General features: G+C 44.8%; 1 protein-coding gene across 1 annotated transcript; it reads left to right on the forward strand.

Moving 5' to 3' along the window:
- Nucleotides 1-5,341: 5,341 nt before the first annotated feature.
- Nucleotides 5,342-21,459, forward strand: socs7 (suppressor of cytokine signaling 7; the record flags this gene model as incomplete). The annotated part of the gene is made up of 10 exons (XM_079279106.1): nucleotides 5,342-6,906; nucleotides 7,699-7,778; nucleotides 13,324-13,428; nucleotides 15,580-15,714; nucleotides 16,387-16,532; nucleotides 17,256-17,424; nucleotides 19,392-19,520; nucleotides 19,790-19,925; nucleotides 20,328-20,471; nucleotides 21,337-21,459. The coding sequence occupies 9 exons, from the start codon at nucleotides 5,342-5,344 to the stop codon at nucleotides 20,446-20,448; spliced, it is 2,586 nt and encodes an 861-aa protein (XP_079135232.1). The 3' UTR covers nucleotides 20,449-20,471; nucleotides 21,337-21,459.
- Nucleotides 21,460-22,737: the final 1,278 nt, after the last annotated feature.

Genomic DNA, 22,737 nt, shown 5'->3' on the forward strand with positions numbered 1-22,737 from the left:
GATCCCGTCCGTTCTCATGTAGCCGTCAAAGGAAAACACGTAAACAACAAGTGTGAGGATGAGAAGATGCAGACGGTTGAACACAACACGAGTCACATTCCGCTCCTTCAGTTCCTGTTTTGTTTTTTCACTCACTCCTCTCTCTCCGAGTCTCACTTTGCTTTTCTACTTATTATATGTTACTTATTATATATTATATATTACATATATTTGTTTTGTGTCAGGCTCCAGTGTCCGGCCCACAGCATAAGTACCGTTGCAGCGGCGAAAGAACAAATCTGCATGCATAAAACAATCAGGCAAACAAAGAATAACTTTTTTTGAAATCATCATCCATCCAGAAAAAATGCATTTTAAATTAGATTATCCCTTAAATTATCCAACATATTCTCACTCCCAACTTGTCAAACACCGACACTCGGTCAGTGAACCTGAGCTTTAAACTGTGACGCTCTAGGTTCCCCTCGGGCGTCAGTTGTCGACGTGGCAGAGACGGCGTGGCCACTCGTTACATTCACAGTGTCTTTTCAAAATAAACTCCCGTTCACAGGAAGTTGTGTTCAGGCAACAAAACCACATCGTAATGTTTAGTTCAAGAGCGTGGTTGACAACACTAACAACGGAAGAGCAGATGAGACAAACCAAAATGAAAATAATCCGGGACAAGAAGAGATGCAACGAGTCAAGGAGGAGAGAAGTCAAGCTGGGATGAATTCCCTTCTTTCAGTGCTCCTGCTCCGCTCTTTGTCCCGCCGGTGCTTCTAAAATGTTCCCGTGAAACACTTTGTGTTTGTATGACGTGGTGCCGAACAAATTCACTACTATGTTAAAATGAGACAAAAATGACATAAGATGCGATTAGATGCACATGACGGCACAAAACAAACAAACGTGAAACACTGCAGCGATATGAAACGGTGTTAACGCTGCTGACCTCTGACCTCCAGGCTGCATCACATCAATATTCAGCTCTGCAGGGCAGGTTGTTAGTTTGATTACTCCACATAGACCTCATGTAATAGCAAACACTGCCTTCTTCTTTGTGGCTGACATGTAAACACACACTCACACAACCTTGTGCTTCTATCTTTTGTGAGGAAACTCATTGACATAATGCATTCCACAGCCCCTTTCCTTAACTTTAACCATCACTTCTAACCTGAACCTATTTCTAACCTGAACCATAAAACCCTCAAACAAGTGAGTCCTTACGCTGCTGTTGGTCCTCACAAAGATAGCTGTACAAACATGAACACACACACACACACACGTGTGCAGTAAGGATTAATGGCCCTTCATCCACTCTCCCATCATTAACTGGATCCACCAGCAGCAGCATCATCCATTAATGCCGTGTGGACGGCAGCGCCATCTGCTGGCCACACGGCATTAATGCAGCACTCCAGGTGTTGTTGTTGTTGTTGTTGTTGTTGTTGGTCAGACTCACTGCTGGGCGCTGTCTGTCTGAGCTTCATGCAGTCTGAGTCTCAGCTGCTGCTCCTCGAGGCCCTGCAGCACCTCAAAAGAACAAGAAACTCCAAAATACTTTTTAGTTTCCTGGAAGAAATATTAAAGGAATAGTTCATTCAAAAACAACTTCAATTGTACGTAATACTCACCTTCCGCGGCTCTCGATGGTCCCAGAAAAAGTTTTCTATCGATTAAAGGAGTGTGTTGGATTTAGTGCCAACTAGTGATGAGTCTGCAGATTGCCTTCAGCTGAATAACACTTCTCTCTTTCAAAGTGTGTCGGAGAACGATGGTGACATCACAGACTGCATCTAAGAAGTGGACGTAGTCATCGAGACGTCACCCGGTGGTTTGTGGACTGATGTTATGAAGCCCTGAGTTTGGCGATTCTGCCGTCGCCATCTTGGCTCTTTGCAACCAGTGAACCTAAGAGGCCATATGCGCACAATGTGCTTCCTTCTCCAATTGTTCTCTTTCATTTCACATCTCTGCTTATCTTTGATTCTATTGCAATCATCTTTTATTTTTCTATCCTATTTTATTCCTTGTGACGTTCTTTTCTTTTTGTTTCCCTCCCCTCCTCTGAACATGCTGTCATTGGCTGTTTCCTCACAATAAATTCCACTCTGAGCCACTTTAGCAGACAGTTTGAGTGAACGGACACATTCAGAAGATCATCGAGGTGAGGATTCTGATACCTCCTGTTTTGTGACAGCAATTTAGATAAAGTATGGATGTGATCTATATTCTTTGCACCAGAGTTTCATAAGAAGAGGATTACTAACACAGAAAAGATGAGACAACTCTCTGAATGCAGAGCGACAGTCCCCTGACGGAGGACTTCATAAACGTGTTCTTAACTCATTCAGATATCTGGGAGAACGCCAGAGAAGAACCACTTCTACTCAACACCTCATTAAACGTGAGCGATAGAAATAGTCCTGGACACATTCAAGTAGGTGGTGTCAAAGTACCGCACTGTAAAAATACTCTGTTACAAGTAAGTCCTGCATAGAAAAACACGTTACCTCAACTATGATCAGGAGAATGTAATAATAGTTTGAAATAGCTGATTATAACTCATTTATATGCAGTCATGTTTTTTGGGGCGTGTCAGTGTTTTTTGTTTGTGTTTAAAAAGTATATACAGGCCACATGAAAACTCACAAAAAAGTACTCTGGTAGTTTAATATTTCTCCTTTACAAAGTCAGGGAACTTGAGAGAAAGTGATTTAAAAATAAATAAATGGTCAAAGTTGAAGCAGCAGTGAGATATTGTGACTTTTAGTACCTGTAAAAACACTGATCTACACTTCCCATGATGCAGCAGGGTTTCATTCGACCCTCCATTAAACCTTGTCTCCAAGAAATTAGGAGTACCACTTTGTTGTTCTCCATCATGCTGTGGTAAGTTTCTTACGAGTAAAGCATAATATTTATCGCACCAGCAGCCACGAGGACCACGAGGACCACGAGGACCACGAGGAGGTGTGTGTTGGTACAGAATGCAGGACTTTACGTTCAGGGATCACTCTGCTGCGTAAAGGCAACACCACTGTCGTTAAATAATTGGGCAAGATGCTTTTCGTTAAAGTTAATACAGGGAACATTAAGTTAGTGTTGATATCGGCGGTCACTGTGGATGAAAGCGGTCGTGTTTCAGAGCGCTGTGATCAGGTCAAAAACGTTTTCCAATACATTGGTTTATCCCCAAATACCAACTAATCGAATGGCATTCCCAAGAGCCCATTTCATTTTTATTAGGATGAAACTTTGTTTAAAAGCTAGGTGAGGAACTTTGATTTTGTGTTGATTCTGGCGGTCCCTTTGGACAAAAGTGGTAGTGTTCCTGAGCACCAGACTCTTTAGAAAACCTCATTTTACTGCAGCAGGGTCTGACAGTCTGCCCCTCTCAGTCCTGGCTCTGGTTCTGATGCCTCCCTTCCCTCCAGCGGGTCCAGCAATATGTCCTGGGTCTCCAGCACCGTGGAGTCGGTGTTGGGTCCCAGCGGAGCAGCAAAGGTGGAGTGGTGGACCGGTCTCTGCTGGAGGATCTGGGTCTGTCCGCGGTGGACCGGTCTCTGCTGGAGGATCTGGGTCTGTCCGCGGTGGACCGGTCTCTGCTGGAGGATCTGGGTCTGTCCGTGGTGGACCGGTCTCTGCTGGAGGATCTGGGTCTGTCCGCGGTGGACTGGTCTCTGCTGGAGGATCTGGGTCTGTCCGTGGTGGACTGGTCTCTGCTGGAGGATCTGGGTCTGTCCGTGGTGGACTGGTCTCTGCTGGAGGATCTGGGTCTGTCCGTGGTGGACTGGTCTCTGCTGGAGGATCTGGGTCTGTCCGCGGTGGACTGGTCTCTGCTGGAGGATCTGGGTCTGTCCGCGGTGGACCGGTCTCTGCTGGAGGATCTGGGTCTGTCCGTGGTGGACTGGTCTCTGCTGGAGGATCTGGGTCTGTCCGTGGTGGACTGGTCTCTGCTGGAGGATCTGGGTCTGTCCGCGGTGGACTGGTCTCTGCTGGAGGATCTGGGTCTGTCCGCGGTGGACCGGTCTCTGCTGGAGGATCTGGGTCTGTCCGTGGTGGACTGGTCTCTGCTGGAGGATCTGGGTCTGTCCGTGGTGGACTGGTCTCTGCTGGAGGATCTGGGTCTGTCCGCGGTGGACTGGTCTCTGCTGGAGGATCTGGGTCTGTCCGCGGTGGACCGGTCTCTGCTGGAGGATCTGGGTCTGTCCGTGGTGGACTGGTCTCTGCTGGAGGATCTGGGTCTGTCCGTGGTGGACTGGTCTCTGCTGGAGGATCTGGGTCTGTCCGCGGTGGACTGGTCTCTTTTCTGTATAAATGAGTCGTGTGAAACCGAACTTCCAGGAGGAGCGTTGATCTTTCAAACTCCCGACACTAAACTCATCACACTGTAAAACGTCTTAAACCCAATCCATGACAACCCTGATTACATCACAATGACATCATCAGTGTGTGTGTGTGTGTGTGTGTGGGGGGGGGGGGGCGGGCTCTATAATATTTGCAGTGTAACTGACTGTTGTAATGAAAATAAAATATTTCTCCAAATATTCTGTGATGTATCTTTGAAATATATAAATAGTTGTAGTTTAGAATAGATATGAACTTCCCACTGACAGTTTACAAAAAAAAAAGATAAATAAATATAAGAGACCCCAAACATACTTAAACAATATGAGCATTGGGGCAGAATTATAAAAATATTGCAGATAAAACCTACAAACATGTAAACTTGCACCCCAGAAACACGACAGGATGTTGATCCCTGCTGAATCTTCTAGAAAGAGGAATACAGTATTTTTTATGATTTGTATTAATATGATTTTATCACTGTCGTTTTTTAAAGAATGGAAACAGAAATCAGCTGTTCAGATGTGGCGCTGATTTAGGTACAGCCCTGTGATGTAAAAAAAAACGCCACAGTCTTAATTTATAGTTCCCATCATCGGCGCTCATAAAGCGGTATTATGGGGCTGAGCGGAGGAGGAGCGGGTGGGGCCTGGCTGGGAACACAGAGGCAGACTGTGGTCACTGACCAGGAGACTCTACTGGCTTTTATTCTTTACTCAAATCAGACCGCATGTCTGACCCAGGGGGTCCGCCTGCTGCCGGGAGCGAACTGCGCTCATTTCCCCCGATATTTACCAGATGGATGCTGAGCTGTCGCTGAGGAGGAGGAGGGATGAAACAATCGCCTGATATATTTTTTTGGCATTTTCGCTCATAGCCTACTTATGGGAGGCAGCGGCGGCTTGGCCCTTTCTTTATCATAGGAAAGAGATCTCCGCGGTTTTGCTATGTGAAGAGCAGATCGCCCGACTCATTTCTCGTTTGGCGATTCCCCGAGGAATAAATTATGAACAACGCGCAAGATATGTCGCCTGATTTCGTGTTGATGCGCCTGGTTTCCGTGGCCGAGGACGACCGCTTGGACGCGGAAAACGGGAATCTGGCGCCGGGAGGAGGAGTGGTGGTGGTGGCGGGGATGGGGATGGGGAAGGAGGTCCTGGCTCACAGCGGCGTCAAAGCGGGCTTGGATATCAGCCGAGATCTGACGGCGGGCCTCGAGCATCCCGGCGGCCGCCTGAACAAAGCCCAGCAGAGCGGCGAGGGCACGACTGCACCTGACTCCGGGGTGACGGAGAGCCGAGACCCGCTGTCCGCGCCTCCTCCGCCGCAGAGCCCCATGGAGGCCCAGGGCTTTGACTTCGCCCCCAGCCCCGGCCTACGGCCTCAGCTGCTGGTCTTCTCCAACATAATGCGGAACGGGGAAGGGATTTTGGAATTAGACCGTCGGAATCAGCCGAGGGATGCTGTGGGTTTGGACCAGAGCCCGGGGTCTGGCCGCTCCGGCCCGGCTGTCAATAACAACACCCTGAGTCCCGGAGACGTTCAACAGCAGGACCTGCTGGACCGGACGTGGGGAGCGCATCCGCCGGTCGTAACCGCGGGGATGCAGGGAGCTGCGGAGCTATGCCGCCGGCACCGACTCATCACTACCCCGCCCGAGTGGCCCTTGTTGACGGAGAGATCCAACCCTCTCACCGTGATTGACTCTAAGTGGGGATGCGCCTCCAGGGACAGAGAGGGAGCCGTGTTTGAGCTGGCCCGACGGTTCGGGGAGCTCGGGGTCGGTGCGGTGCCCAAGATGCTGCTCAAAGCTGGGGAGCTCCCGCAGTGTTCGTGTCAGGGTGCACACAGGCCGGCAGGAGGGGGAGTGGAGCCTGGAGATGACCCGACAGAGACCAGCGATGCTTTGTTGGTCCTGGAGGGACTGGGGAGCGGGGATGTTGCCGGCCTGGGCATGGACGAGTGCCCGGAGGGTGAGCCGGATGATGAGCATGGACGCCGCGAGTTTTTACTCAACAGGAAACGGGAGATAGTTCAGAAAATGTCCGGGGCTTTCTCCATCAGCAGCTTCCAAGCGGAGCTGAGGAGGCAGGTGGAGGGGATGGCCCCGGCGGCGACCGAGGCGGCGGCGGCAGCGCACCTAGGCGCGCAGGTGTGCAGCCTCCACGGGAATTTAGCCAGCCGGCTCTCGCAGGTAAGCTCCGGGGAGTCAGAGGTTGTCGCCCAGGTGTCGGCCACGTCTCAGTCGCACACGCCGGCCCAGAACTCACCGTGGGCCACAAGCCCGAACCCGAGCCAGGCGTCAACTCCCAGGAGGCGGCCGGAGCGGTGCGCCAGCGCGCCGCGGACTCCCACAGGGTGGTCCGCGGGCGGGGAAAAGATGCTCAAAGTTCCAGGGAAGTCCAAAAAGGGCTCGTTAAAGATCCGCCTGAGTAAACTGTTCCGGACTAAAAGCTGCAGCGGCTCCAACCACCTGCTAGACAAGAGGCCCTCGGTGACCTACTCGGTGTCTTCTGCCGGGAGTCTGGTGGACATGGCGAGCACCGCTGGCGCTGAGCAGGACGCAGACAGGTGAGCAGCTCTACGTGGCTCGGTCCTACAATGTCGTATTCTTATTCCCCTCTGTCAGTGAGAATAAGATCAAACCCTGCCTGCATGGATGACACGGGAATCATTACAGGGGGGCAAACAAGGCCGAGATGTGACATACCCACAAATATGTGCAATAGTGTGTCCCTCCATGAGTTTCCTCTGTTGTGTTTTGATTCATTAGAACTCCCCAAAATGTGAGTCCATAGTAAAAAAAAGATATAGCCAATAGATCAGGAAGATTTAAGGAGGGGGAAGATACACGTTTAACATTTGAAAAGAAGCAAAACATTTAGGATGGACCGATAACTCATTCAGAGTCCAGACATGTCTATTACATTATTTTTGGGGCAGTCTTTCTTTCCTTGACTTAGCTCCTTCAACCGGCACTTATATTCGTCCGTCCCCCTCAGACGTCCCCAAAAAACGTTCCCAGTGCTGCACGTTATTAGATGCAGAGATGTTCCAAACCTTTGTGGCCTCTATATCCCTCTCGCTGCTTAGTCATTATTCACAGCATCACACTGAAGGAAGGCTATGATTAAAAAAACATAGCTTCAGAAGTCTTGACTGCCTGAGCTGAGAGCATCAAACAGAATAAAGTTTTTATTTTTAAAGCAGCTGCAGGACCCAAAACTGCACTCACACTGAGAAGCACATTTCCTGAACCTCTGCAGTGACTAACACCTCTTCTTCTCTGCGCTCTAACGCTCGTCTCATGTTCTTCTTCTTCTCCTTCTTCTTCTTCTGCATGTCTTGATGTCTGTCCTGCAGCCACAGCCAGCCCAGACTGACCAGGGCCCACAGTGCCTTCTCCCCCGCCTCCCTCGTTGCCTCCCTCTCTGCTTTCACTGGTAAGGGATGCTCGCTGCTTCGGTTGTAACTCTTTGTTTCCCCCAGGAAACGCTTTCTTTCTTTCTTTGGTAACAAACAAAAAAAAAAGCCTGTTGACACATGAAAGTCCACTCCAAACTCTCTGCAACTCAAGATTATTTTCATCTTTCATGATTATCAGAATCACCTTTATTGGACAAGTATGTGAACACAAGGAAGTTCTTTTGCATTGATTTTAATAAATAGACATAACAGCAAAGAACAAGCACAACAAAGCCGGACGAATTAATGTAAAGAACTGACAGGACTAGTATTTGAAAAATAAGAGATGTATATATAAAAAAAGATTAAAACATTTGCTATAAACATCACCAAAAACCAACAATAAAACTAAATGTACGTTAATAGTTTCATCTATGAAATGTCAGAAAGCCTAGAAAATACCCATCATAATTCCCTAAAATAGTTTTTTTCCCACCAATCAACAGTCCAAAGCCCCCAAAATATTCTGTTTCCTATCACAGAAAACAGAGGAAAGCATGAGGGGAGAACGTCTTTTTACCAAATGAGAAAGTAACGAACGCCCCATATGATTCACCGCGATACTCAGCCACAACCTCAAAGCGGCGACCTTCTCACTGTTCCTCACATTGTATTCACAGTTTTGAGACCTACAGCGTGTTAAAGTCAAATTATGTCTCTTTTGCTGTACTTTTCTTGGCGCGTAACGTTTTTAGTTACGAAAAGCATGATGGTGGAAAGCTTATCTTCTTTCCTATCAGTTGATGCTCGTTGTCTGAATCTTTGTTGGTACACGAGTACACTATAGTGACGGTTGGGACAGTATTGTTTTTAGTCTTTGTTGCAAAGACTTTTCTTTGTGATTGAATGAGATCCACTGCAGGTCGCTGAGTGAATGTTCACTCAAGAGGCTGCAAGTCAGAATTCCATAACTCAGTAATGTATCAAAATGTAACTATTTTAACCAATTATAGATTTGTGATCAAGTGACATTGTAAATATAATGTGTTCAAATGTTTCAATTTTAATGATATATTCCAAATGAACCACGGGGGAAAAGCACTCCTTTATTTTAGCACAATTGTACCTTTCATGTATGTTTGTCTCTAAAAAACGTAATTAATTGTTAGCAGATCGCCGTATCTGTTCAGGGATCAAATGATCTTCACTTCTGTTCAAGTCTTTGAGTAGTTGAAGGTTCGTTGGTGTCGACCCCGCTCTCTCTACATCTTCACAATAGACGCAGCTTCATGCTTAGAAGAAGTCCCTAAACGAAGAGGTGATCGATCGGCTTTTCATCAGCATTTTGTTCAATGTTCCCATGGTAACATTGGTGCGGTGAGTCAGCATTGAGAATGAGTCAGCATTTTTTGCACTTCCGGTTCCCCCGTCTCGAAGTCAATGTGGTTGTTTTTTTCATGGGTTTTTGTTTAGATGCTTGAAATAAGGTCTTTAAGAGATTTTAACGTTTTGTTCTACGACATAAAATAGGTCAGTAAACCTCCTCTGCTGAATTTAAAGCTTCACGTGTCTTTAAAAAGAGTCTAAATGAGACGACGAAGCATCCTCACTGGAACACTAGTCCTCCTTTAGCTTAGTGGTGGAGACGTGAAGTCATGTGACCGTGGTGGAGTTCCTAACTTTAGCTTTCTACTTCTGGAGATTGTATTCACGTTTCACAGAGATTCATTCATTCAAAGAAACAATCCTGTTGTTGTTGTTTTGTTGTTGAGGGAAACAGTGCGATGCTGACTTCCTGCAGCACTCTATAGAATTAAAGTAACTTCAGATGTATTCGTGTTGTTTTCTTGATTTGGTTATTCATATTTTTATACTTGCACCTTTATAGATATTTCTTATTTGCAGTCCTTCCCACTTTGTACCGCAGCTTCTGCACAACAATACAAAATAAAGTTCCATCTTCTCTTAAGAAACGGCCGACAGATCAAACACATCTCCGTCACTCTATATTCCAACGTTTGAACGATCCTTTTATAAATGTGTCTGCTGTATTACATCTTTACACCACTGTAGCGTGTAGTGGTGTAAAGAAAACAAATATCATTTTCTCAATGTCTTTAATGTACTTTACTGGACTGCTTCTGTTTTGTGCTATTCTTTACTTCTCCACATTTCAGAGGGAAACTTTGTACTTTTTATATTTATCTGACAGCTGTACTGGAGTTGCAGCTTGCCATTTAAAATATAAAACATATGAGGAGCTCATGAGATTTGATGGATTGTCATAAAACAAACAGCTCAACAGTTTAAAAATTAGTTCCATCTCTTTCTAAGTTTATGAAATGTTATAGAATAATTAATACTAACGGCTTATTAATCTTCAACACAGAGACAACTTTTGGGTTGCCATACATTGACTGTTGTGTCCACCTGTATAATAAACTATAATTAAGTATTTCCACTTTTGACACATGTACATTTTGCTGATACTAAAACTTAATAAAGGTAAAATATGTAGTTACATAGTTGGTTACAGACACAGATACAGACGCCACCGCTCACTTCTCGTGGGTCATAAGTGATGATGAGGGATTATCTTTGTATCCGTCTATACATGTTAATGTTTGTCTTATCATCACCACTAGTGACAAGCAAAGTGAAGCAAAGGTGCTCGTTAACACTGGATTGTCAGCAAATGTTTTTTTATATCAAGAAATATTGAATCAAAGAATAAATAAACAAGATTAATAATCTGACTGAACAATTCAGTACTTGTTTTAGTTGTCGAGAAGAGTTGAGCTCACGAGAGCTGCCTCGAAAACATGCATACACGTTCAGGGGAAGGTCAGGATATAAAAGCACGAAGCATATACTCAGAAATCAACAGTTAAAGTGTAATCGAAAGATAAAGTGTATGAGCGTTACATAACGAATGTTTAATACATAGAGTGATTGAACAAATGTAAACCTGATAATAATAATAATATGTGTATCTGAGTATAGTGCCGTCTGTGTGTAGAAAGTACGGAGAAAGAGGAAGTGAGCTGAGTGCAGGCCTTAAGAAAATAACGGCTGCAGAGAGAAGAGAAAAATCTAATAAGTGTTTTAAAAGCAAGCGCGTGCTGAATAAAGCGATTAACAACTGTAACTGATTCTAACAACTGTAACTGATTTTAACACCTGTAACTGTGATTATGATAACTAATCTGTGTTAGAAATGGGTGAGTGTAGGAAAAGGGGAAGTGCAACAGATGTTGAACACCCAGACACGTGCAGAGCTTGATTAAGTAAGCGCCCAGACAGGGAAGTTGGGCTGATTTCCTCATGCACACACACACAAAATGTAGGTACTTTTCGAAGCACCTGCACCAAATCAATTCTGTCATGTTAATCATGGGCTGAGGGAGGACGTGTTGGGGAAGAGGGGGGAGAGACGCGAGAGGCAGCCCAAAAGTGTTATAAAAGAAGTAACTTGCAAACAGCAAGACGGGATTTCTACACGAGCCGTCCAGACGCTCTGAGAAGAAGATACGGACGATCGCAACTGAAGTATTCGAGGACTTCGTCTCGGTTCACGGAAAGAAGACCGCTGTTCGTGGACAAAGATTAAAAGACGGAGATTTTCCTCTCCCCACCTTTGGAAATCCAGCTCCAACCGAGCCGTCTCGGCATCTAAAACTAATGAGTATAATCTAAGAAGAAAATTAAAGTAACGAATCAAGTGTAGTCACATTTTATGTGAGCTGTAGCTTAACCCTTGCTAACTAACTAAATATAACCTGCAATAAATATCTAATCTGCATTTAAAGTAAATTTCTCAAGTGCATTTATTTGCTCAAGTAGTAAAAGTTCCTCGTGGCAGTAAAAAGTTAAATCCATTGTATGTCTAACAACTGAGTTATGTAAGGTTATCCTAGAGACCGAATCCACTTAACAATCCCTTACGGTTTTAGAAGTGATCCTAGCCGTTAAAACCTAACCTGGCATTTACCAAGAGCACGGATCCAGAAGAGGGAAGCTGCCATAACCGACGCGACTGGTAGGAGCGCCCGGGGTCAGGGTGGCCCCTCGGCCGAGTGCACTCAGACCGGAGGAAGCAGGGTAGACGTCGGGAGTAACGGCAGTTAGCAGAGCCAGACGAGTTCCCTCGCAAGAACACCAGCTCGACAATCTTTTAATAGAGAGCTGAGTCAGTAAGTAGCCTCGTATCGGGCCAGAAGTACCCCAGGATCTAACAAGTACTATAGTTTTTGATACTCGATACCCAGCCCTTCTGATCAAATGTACTTATTAGCATTTAGCGAGTGTTTCACCATGCTTAACATGTATTATGCTTTATGTAGATTTAATATTAAATAAACAGATTCAACATTTTGGGAAATACACTTACTCGCTTTCTTGCTGAGAGTTACACGAGAAGATCACTCTAATGTCTGTTTGGTACATATGAAGCTACAGCCAGCCAGCGGGTTAGCTTAGCATAAAGACTGGAATCTGGTGAGAAAGCTAGCTCCCAAGGACAACAGTTCCAATGTGAAGATGGTTAATTGCGTGACACGTTGCATCTTGTTTGTTTAATATGTACAAAACAACGACAAGTAGTATAGTTGTATTACTTGTACAGAGCCAGGATAGCTGTTTCCCTTTGTTTCTAGTCTTTATGCTAAGCTAACTAGCTTTCATATTTAACAGACGGACGTGACAGTGGTGTCGATTCTCTATTCCTGTAAATTTATAACAATAAACATTAAAGTAAAGAAACGCATTTGTGGTATTTGTAAAGCTGAGACCGTTAGCTGTTCTCACCAGTCAGACGCTGTAACTGGTGCACCAGATAAGACAAGACACAAAGGGCCTGTGGGTGAGGAGGGCGAGGAGGGCGAGGAGGGCGAGGAGGGCGAGGAGGGCGAGGAGGGCGAGGAGGTCTGCAGCTCAGCTGGCTCAACATTATTCAGCTGACTTCATGAGAATCGTCCCCACAACGTCCGCAGGGCTTCAGAGGTACGCTCTGGAGTCCCACATTGCTCGTGGATTTCAGTTTCGCAAAAAGAATCCACTCCTTGAATGTGATGATTTTTGTAGTTTAATGAACCACCAATTAAAACAGAAACATTGAAGCTGCACCGTGATGGTGATGTTGTTTTAAAATAAATCTTTTGGTGTGTACCAGCCGGTCTGTGATGTTTCACAACCCCCACACAAAAACAAGATGCTAGAGGAAGAGATGTAAAGTGGGGGAGTCCAGCTCTCCCTGCTGGACTTGGCTCGAACGCTTCACTGTGTTCCTTTCGCTGCCAGTGCAACATCCCCAAACTGCAGAATATCGTGAACTGTGAATCTGCAGCGCCTCAATTAGCCGGGCTGGGCCGCTCTTCTTCATTGCGGTGATTTAGGCTGATTAGCTGGGTGTAATTTTCCATAAACATCCTGCCTGCTTGGTGCAGCTTTAATGGCACTTCTGCGGCACAGACGAAAAAAACAACACAGAAACACAAACCCGCAGTGCTTTCTGTACTCACTGTCTTTAATTCACTTTTCCTATTTCTTCCTTTTCCTCCTCTGTTACTTCGTCCCCGGCTTCAGGTGAGACAGTCTCCCTGGTGGATGTGGATATCTCGCGGCGAGGGGCGAACACGCCACACCCTCCCACGCCTCCCCCTCCTCCTCGCCGAAGTCTCAGTTTGTTAGGTACTTTTCTCTCCCTCCCGTCTGTCTCTTCTTCTGTTCCTCTCCTCTCCTCCTTTTCTTATACAGACACACAAAAAGATATAATATGGTGGCAAGACAGCAGTTTAAGCCAAACTGTACATCAGCCTCTCTACGTTCAGACGAACAGGAGGCTCCTCTTGGTCATATTCTTACTTATCAATTTGGTTTGTGGAAAGACAGATACAGATTTTGTAATCTGCTGTAATCTGATTGGGTCAGTTTTGAAAGGTCAGCTGCAAAGTGCAGATTTAATTAAAAATCTGAGAGCAATGTCTCGATTGATGAGCTTTGATTTAATTGTTTTTTGTTTGAGGGACAGCCACAGCAAATGCACAAGACCCAAACCTCCAAATCAGAGGCCACCACGCATCGATAGGAGACGAATGCATGCATACGGGACAAGGAGTTTATTGTAAACACTGTGCAATGTGAAGAGTGATATTCCTGGATGTCAGGGGCTTTTTTTGTCTAATTTCTCTGACCTTTCAAATGCATATCTTTGCTCCGAGCCTGGTGTTATTTTCTGACCCACATATGCAGCTGACTTCAGCCTCCTCTTGGTTTGCTTTAAAAGAAAAGGTCGGAAATATTATATATTTTTGTTACCGTCTACAAAATGCCACGAAAAGACCAAAAACCGACAATGTGTTAGTCGCAATACTTTCTGACCACCTTCCCTGATTGTATATAGTTTCTTTTTTTTTTTAAAGACTAAAAGTAATTTCCTAAAACAGCTGGTACCAGTAGTTTTTATCAAACATACGGGAGGAAACCATGCATTTGTTTAGGCACTATTTTCAGCGGCGGATTCATTTGGTGCTCTAGTGAGTATTTGTGTCAGCAGGACGATGTGTGTGTGTGTGTGTGCGTGTGTGTGTGTGATTGAGTCAAAATGAACTACAGCGCGTGTGTTTGTTAATATTGATAAAGGAACAACAGTGAGGCTCACTGATGTGTTTTTAGTAGTTGTTGGACAACAATAGAGGAAGATATTCGATACATTCACTGTTGCTTTTGGTGTTTTCGTGATATTTGTTGACGTTACAAATAGAGAAACTGAGTAAACGCATAAAATAGAAGAATATTTATTGTTCAATATTAAGAAAGAGGTGAAGTCTTTTCATTTGGTGGACTGAGGCTTCCTGTCTGATGGTGCTGAAAAGCTCTATCCTTCCTTCCTTCCTTCCTTTGTTTATCTTTCCTTCCTTTTGTCCTCTCTCTCTCTACTTATTTCCTCCCCTCTTGAAACGTTCTTTGTCCTTCCTCCTTCCTTCCTTCCCTCCTTGCTTTCTCCTTTTCCTGCTGTTTTACCTCCGTCCTTCCATCACTCTTGTCTCCTGCCCTTGTATCCTTTGCTCTCTCCCTCCTTGCTTTCTCTTTTCCTTCATGTCCTACCTCCTTCCTTCCAACCCTGTCATTTTCCTTCACTTGTTTCCTTCCTTCCCTCCTTGCGTTCTTTCTGTCTTACCTTCTACCTTCCATCATCACCTCTCCTGCCCTTGTATCCTTCCCTCCCTCCTTCCTACCTTCTTTCCTTGCTTTTGCCCTTCTTTCCTGTCCTACCTCCTTCCCTTTTACCCTGCTTTCTCCTTTCCTTCCTGTTCTACCTCTTTCCTTCTATCCCTCTCCTCTCCTGCTCTTGTTTCATCCACCCTTCCTTTCCTTCCTTGCTTTCTCCTCTCCTTCCTGTCCTACCTCCTTCCTCTTCTGCTGTTGTCTCCATCCTTCCTCCCTTCCTTCCTTTCCTTCCTTGCTTTCTCCTCTCCTTCCTGTCCTACCTCCTTTCTTCCACCCCTCTCCTCTTCTGCTCTTGTCTCCATCCTTCCTCCCTTCCTTCCTTTCCTTCCTTGCTTTCTCCTCTCCTTCCTGTCCTACCTCCTTTCTTCCACCCCTCTCCTCTTCTGCTCTTGTCTCCATCCTTCCTCCCTTCCTTCCTTTCCTCCTTGCTTTCTCCTTTCCTTCCTGTTCTACCTATTTCCTTCTTTCCCTCTCCTCTCCTGCTCTTGTTTCCATCTGTCCTTCCTTTCCTCCTTCCTTTCTCCTTTCCTTCCTGTCCTACCTCCTTCCTTCCATCCCACACTTCTCCTGCTCTTGTTTCCTTCCTTCCTTCCCTTCCTGTCCTTCCTCCAGATGACATAGCCGGGCCTCAGCCTGGGCCTTTCCTAGTGAGTGTCATGGGCGCCTCCCTGCAGTCCCTCCCCCTGCCTCTCCCTCCTCCTCCTCTTCCCTCCCACGCCACCATCCAGCACAGTCTCAGCCTCAATGGTAAGACGTTTCGTTGAATCTACTCCATCGCTTCCTGGCGCTAAGCAGGAAGTGAGCGCCGCTGTGGAGCAAACGAAGCAAACAGAGTCTCTGGTGTAGGAGATGAAACAATCAATGGGTCATTTACTTCCCAGGTGTTCATCACGAAGCAACGAGCTGATGGGAAAAGTGACCAGTCGTCTCTTCCATGCTCTCATTTTAATGCACTAAATGTATTTATGTTCATATGAGGTGTTTGTAAAATCTAAGACTTGTGTTAAGAAATTAATTTATCATCAGCATTTGCATTGATTTGTGGAAAACTGTAAACACAAATAAGAACTTTACATTATATTTATTTTCTGCGCTGCGATAGCACACCATACGTGTTATTGATTGATGAATGATTAGTGCAATACTGCATTCAAGTTGCTAATATCACTGTAAGTCAACCAGCTGGGGTTGTTAATGTTAAATACACGCTTAACAGCATGATGGGTTCTTCCAAATGTCCTCGAAATTTCCACAAATACATCCAAATATGGTGGAAAATAGACAGCAAGAATGTATGCAGCTGTGGCATTGTTATAGTATTTTTTTTTTTTCTGACACTAAAATAAAAAAATAAAAGGAAGATTTTAAATTTCTGGTCACCTTTATTAAATGTTCTCTGACGTTCTTCCTCTGATTCAGACGCCTTCCTTCGGGCCCTCCCTCATTCGACCCCGTCACCGGCTAATGCTCCGCCCCCTTCCAGACATGCCCCGCCCCCCATGTTGTGCGCCCTGCGACGGTCTGAAGCCAGCAACTTCACCGCCAGTCTGAGAGAACTGGAGAAGGTAAGACCCCTAAAAAAAGATTTCATTTCCTACGTTCATATATTATCATGTATGTCTTTTATTTATGGGTGGAGCATGTTGCATCTTCTGAACTAATGATTATTTTCATTATATGAATCTTTCTTATTTCATTTATTAATATTTGATCAAAAAACGTCCAAAAATGCAGAAAAAACGTGAGGGTTTAGTTCTGTCCCACTGTCAAATCATCGAGTGTTTGAGGCTCTCTCACAGACATTTTGAGCCTTAGATGCAGACTTTGCGTAAGGGAATTACCCACAATTCATAGCAATATGACGTTAAACACGGATTAACGGTGGAAGCTTTGAAGCTGGAGACATAAAACAAAAGGTAAACAAAGATGGCACATAAATGTTCAGTCTGGCATATTACATTTACACTGAAGCACTAAGGATTGAAGATGGAACATAAAAAAACAGGAGAGCAGAGGAACACACATGACACCGATTTATTCATCATTTTATTTTGCTATTCAAGCTGTTTGGATAAAGGCATTTTAATTCTACACAAACTGTGTGCCTTTGATTATTTTTGTGAAGGAGACAATTTCTTCTTTTTGAGACAAGAGTTCCACCCAATGAGGCCTTCACGGGATTAATTAAAGGAGCATAACATCAGTCGGCTAAAAGTTTGAAGCTGAAATCCTTTTGAGTCTTGTTTCTCGCGGGGTTTCCTGAAGGTTTTTGTTTGGTTTCCCCCCAGTGCGGCTGGTACTGGGGTCCCATGAACTGGGAGGACGCCGAGATGAAGCTGAAGGGGAAACCGGACGGGTCCTTCCTGGTCCGAGACAGTTCAGACCCCCGATACATCCTGAGCCTCAGCTTCAGGTCGCAGGGAGTCACACACCACACACGCATGGAGCACTACCGAGGTGAGACACACACACACACACACACACACACACGTTTGTACTCACACTTGACAGAAGGATGGACAGCAATATTGCAGATATCCTCACAGATGAACGTGTTCACACGTAGTCTGTACGGCTCTAGATTTTCAGCTGCAGACACTTGCAGGCGTGCAGATGATGAAATTCATATTAGTTTAACTGTTATAGTTTATAGTTTAACCCAAACATCACAGCCACCTGCCTGACCTTTACCCTCAAACTAATCCTGACCCTAAACCTAATTATTGTAATGTATATATATATGCATACAAAAACATATATACCTCTAACTGTATAACCTAAAACCAAGGACCAGATCAAATGTCCTCATTCACGTAAATGTCCTCCCTCAAAGACACTCACTAACCCTGACCCCTGACCCTAACCATCACATCTAATACCCGACCCTAACTTAAACCTAACTATAACATCAACCTGAAAAATCAGGTCTGAACCCTCAAACAAGCCTTTTTGAAGTGAAGACCGGCTAAAATGTCCTCACTCCCTAAACATACACACACAAGTACACGTACACACAAAATAGACAAGAGGACAATATGAATATTTCCCGTCACGATTATCCTGGCCAAAATAATTACCGATATGATCTTTCTTACATGATAATTCCGTGATTTTATACTCTGCAGCATTTTACCCCAAAAACAATGTTTCGACTCGGACAAAAATAATTCCTCTCAATTGTCACTTATGACCGACTACGAGTGTGTGGCAGTGTCTGTATCCATAAACACATTGTTCACACAGCAACAATAACAAGAACATAACAATAGGACATCAAAATGGCACATAGAGAAACAACAGAGCACAGACACGTCAAAATAATCTCCAACATGAAGTAGAGATCCAATAAGGTCACACTACGACGCCACATGTATGTTTGCACACGTGTGACAAGCTACCTCATGAAAGATAGACACACACACACACACATGCATACACACATGCATACATAAACGACTCACCATAATAAAGCTATAGAGTCATGCCTGGAAAAAACATTCATTATTCAGACATCCAGCCCCGACTGACACAACACATCCACGTCAACGCGATCACGTGTGCATGAACGCATCGGGGCCTGACGGGAATCGAGGGCAGATAAACAACCACCGAGCAGTCAACAGGAAGTCAATAACCACACGCAGCAACTGATTCAGAGGCGTCTATTATTCACTCTAACTAACGGCTGGTTGTAGATCGCAGGCTCTCTGTCCAAATCAGTTCATTTTTGGCAGTTTTTTTTTTTTGCCACATCTCAACAACTATGGAATGGATTGCTATTAAATTTTGATTCAGATATTCAAAGTCCCCTCAGGATGAATCCCAGTGATTCAGAGTGGAACATCTTGACAGCTATTCGATGGATTGCTGTGGAATTTGCAACATATATTCAAGGTCCCTGGAGGATAAACTCCACTGACTGTGGTGAACTTCTGACTTTCCCCCCGGATGCCATCATCAGGTCAAAGTTGTCGCTCATCCAGTGAAGTAGCTTGACATCTACTCGCTGGATTAGGGTGGATGTGGCCATGCATAGGGAGCTGTATTTAGATGCTGTCCAGAGAAAAGCATGTGCAGAATGTTATTTATTCAGTTTCCATAAACACTCCAGGATTTTATTAAAAAACAGCTGCAAAGCTGATCCATTTAATTGTTGCACGCCATCCTGTGAGACATTTCTTTTGTCACAGCTCAGCCAATCAGAATCAAGCCCTTCATCAGGTGTGGAAGTTGTGGATGTGACTTTGAAACATTTGCTGCGAAAAGAGCATTTCTCTGCAAGAAGAGAGTCCCAATTAAAAAACAGTAGAGGCCGATTAGAGGCGGCTAACTTGTACCGGACGGTCTTGTGTGTTTACTGTAACTATACGACGTTTCATAATTAATGTGGTTTCTGATTTACATATGTTAAAATGCTTCTCCAGGGACGTTCAGCTTGTGGTGTCACCCGAAGTTTGAGGACCGCTGCCACTCGGTGGTGGAGTTCATCGAGCGAGCCATCATGCACTCCAAGAACGGCAAATTCCTCTACTTCCTCCGCTCCAGAGTCCCAGGTAAAAATATGGGTCGTCTACGTCTGCACGCAGCCTCCTAGCCGATCAAAAATGGATGTGGTGCCGCCACTTAGTGAGAAGAGCTTTGAGAGACTCTGTCTGTATGTCTGCATGCAGCCTGAGCATCATATATGATTGTGAGAATGCATAAAGTGTATGTGAGGGGTACAAATTCTGCATGTGTCTCCACATAAACCCCACATATAGAGAAACACCAGCGTCATCCTTTAACTGGAGAGTGTGTGTGTGTGTGTGTGTGTGTGTTGCAGGGCTTCCTCCCACCCCGGTTCAGCTGCTGTATCCCGTGTCTCGCTTCAGCAACGTGAAGTCACTACAACATCTCTGTCGCTTCTGCATCCGACAAATGGTCCGCATCGACCACATCCAGGAGCTTCCGCTGCCCAGGTACGCGTTCAAACGCTGCGCCTGCTCAAAATATACACTTAAACTAATGTTCACTGTTTTAATGCTCGCATCCAACTGTGTCGGGACTTCCGAGGAGTCATCCAAAGTCCGCCTCCGCCTCTTTGATACTGAAAGGACTTTTGCTCTTGCTATATGAGATTAAACACGAGGCTCTTTGCTCACAATTAACGGCATTAAGTTGATTCTATCGGCTCTCACTTTTTATTGTGCCACAGAAGGTTTGTTACTTTATAGATAATTGTGTTGTCTAAATGCTAACACTCTATGCTATGTTGAGTGATTTGTCATTTCACAGTAGAACATGTACTAATATGACAAACACAGGGCTACTTGGCTGATTGCTGACTTTGTTTCCCCGCGTTTGTCGTCACTTCTCTCCAGACCGCTAATATCCTACCTGAGTAAGTTTTATTACTACGACCCCGAGGAGGAGACGTACCTGTCAATCAAGAGCATCCGGAGGGTGGTGGGAGCAGCGCAAGAGACCGAGTCGCAGACGTAGCAGCAGAGATCTTCTCAGCTCAAGTGAGTGTCAGTTGGGTGTTTGTGAATATATATATATGTATATATATGTATATATATACATATATATATATACAGTGAATTTGACTGCCTCACTTCTTTATCGTCTTCGAGACACACTTTTCAATTCCAGGTCCCCACTTCCTTTTAAAAATCGTACCGTTCCTTCTGGTTTGCTGTTCTAGTCGGTTCTATGAAAGCACAAAAAAACACAAGTTACATTAAGATAATGACGAGGCGGCAACCTCCGGTTCTGCCGAGTAAAGCCAATGTCTTAAAACTTGCATTCTCTCTGCTGACCAGCAGGGGGCGACTCCTCTGGTTGTATAGAAGTCTATGAGAAAATGACTCTACTTCTCTCTTGATTTATTACCTCAGTAAACATTGTGAACATGAGTTTATGGTCTCAATCTCTAGTTTCAAGTCTTCTTCAACACAGCATGATGTTCATTTAGTACATTATGGTCCATTTAGAGTCACACAGACCATGAAGCAGGGGATGCTTTAGGGCGGGGCTTACTGTGATTGACAGCTCTCTACCAGAGCTGTATACGGCGTCTCTACGTCACTCCTCCGCATTCCAAATATGGTCACTTCTGTTCATTGGTTTGCGAAAAAAACAACATGACATCGGCCGTAATCCAAGATGGCGATGGCGAAATCGTTGAACTTGACGCTTCAAAACATCAGTCCACAAACCAAAGAGTGACGTCACGATGACTACGTCTTATATACAGTCTATGGGTGAAAGGGGAAACGTAGTTAATCATGTGACTATAACGATGAATTCATATGAAATATTTTTTTCCTAATATATCTGACAGCATGTAAAAGCAGCTTTAACTTTGCACCCCGTCTGTCTGCCCAGGTTTCTGTATGGAGGACTGATCTGTACTGGTCTGCCAGTCTTCCAGCATCAGCCAATCAGAGTCCCTGGATGCTTCTGGGTCTCCAGCTGGACTCGGATGGACCGGCCTCTCTCTCTCTTGACTTGGACTAACAAAAAGAGGGACGAGTGTTTGCAGCTGGACGGCGGGAAACCAGTCATTGAGACATTCAGGTGCAGAGGACTCAGCCTCGTCTTCAGAGGGACTGCAGACATGTTCTCACCTGCCAAACGTGTCGTTTGAAACAAAAGGAGAATTGTGAACTTCATTGGCAAAATTTCCCGAAGCTACTGAACTGGACTTTTAAAACACACAATGCACTGGTAAATTTGTACAACTGTTGTTTGCTGCCGTTTCCTTGTTTTTCCTTTCCATGGTGTCAAAAAGAGGGTTTATGGATTACAAATTGCCCTCGGGAGAGATGTACACACAGAGGCAGGGCAGCAAGAGAGCAAGTCACCATGTTGGAGGACCTATAGTCTCATTTTGGGGAACCTGGTTTGTTTTTTTCTGCCTGGAAATAACTAAATTGTAATGTTAGCTCCAATGCTAATGTATTGCAGATGTATATTAGACATATCGGACATCAAAAATTGGTTTGACATTGAATTCAATACTCAATTCTATTTCTCTATTTTTGCTTGTTTTACGCAGACGGATTTGATGAAATCTTAACCTCTCATCTTAAAGTTTATACTTAAACATCTCCACGTTTTGGTGTTTTGTTTGTGTTTTTAGACTGATTTTAAGACCGAATTGCCATTTAATTTCCCTTAAGCGATTAAGTTCGACATTAGGATTTATGTTTATCGAGAAGGGGTGTTTTGTTTCGCCTCAACTACTTAGTGAGAGATGTAGCTGTCCCACTGATGTCATGTTAGCACGGAAGTTGCGGTTGCTAGCAGGTCCACTGACGTACAGCATGTGTAATGGATTAAGCTAGCTAGCCGTAAAGAAAGACGACTTCCCCTATTTTTTATCTCAGTCCTGACTGTTCTGCCATCAGAAACAGCCTTCAACAAACACAACACCCAGATCCATTCAAACCCGACACGTGGTGGTGATTCAGGCGTCTGGAAACAGGCTATGCTTTACTTCCCCTTAATTGGTGGGTGGCGCTTCGGGCCACGCCCACATCAGTGATGTCACACCAGGTGTTTCTTGTTGAGCTTTCAAATGGGAATCACCAGCTCTGACGTTGTAGCCAGATGTGCAACATGTGAGAAAGTTGTCAGCCCACAGAAGTCAAAGTTTTCTTTCCTCTTTGACTTCATGGAGACAAAGCGCAAACATATTTGGCGCCACAATATGCAACCAACAGCTAAAACGCCAACAACAATACCTTTAGCTAACTAAAAACAATAGATTTCAGCTCTCCAAGC

The sequence above is a fragment of the Melanostigma gelatinosum genome (assembly GCF_949748355.1).
Source record: "Melanostigma gelatinosum genome assembly, chromosome: 11".
Taxonomy (NCBI): Eukaryota; Metazoa; Chordata; class Actinopteri; order Perciformes; family Zoarcidae; genus Melanostigma; species Melanostigma gelatinosum.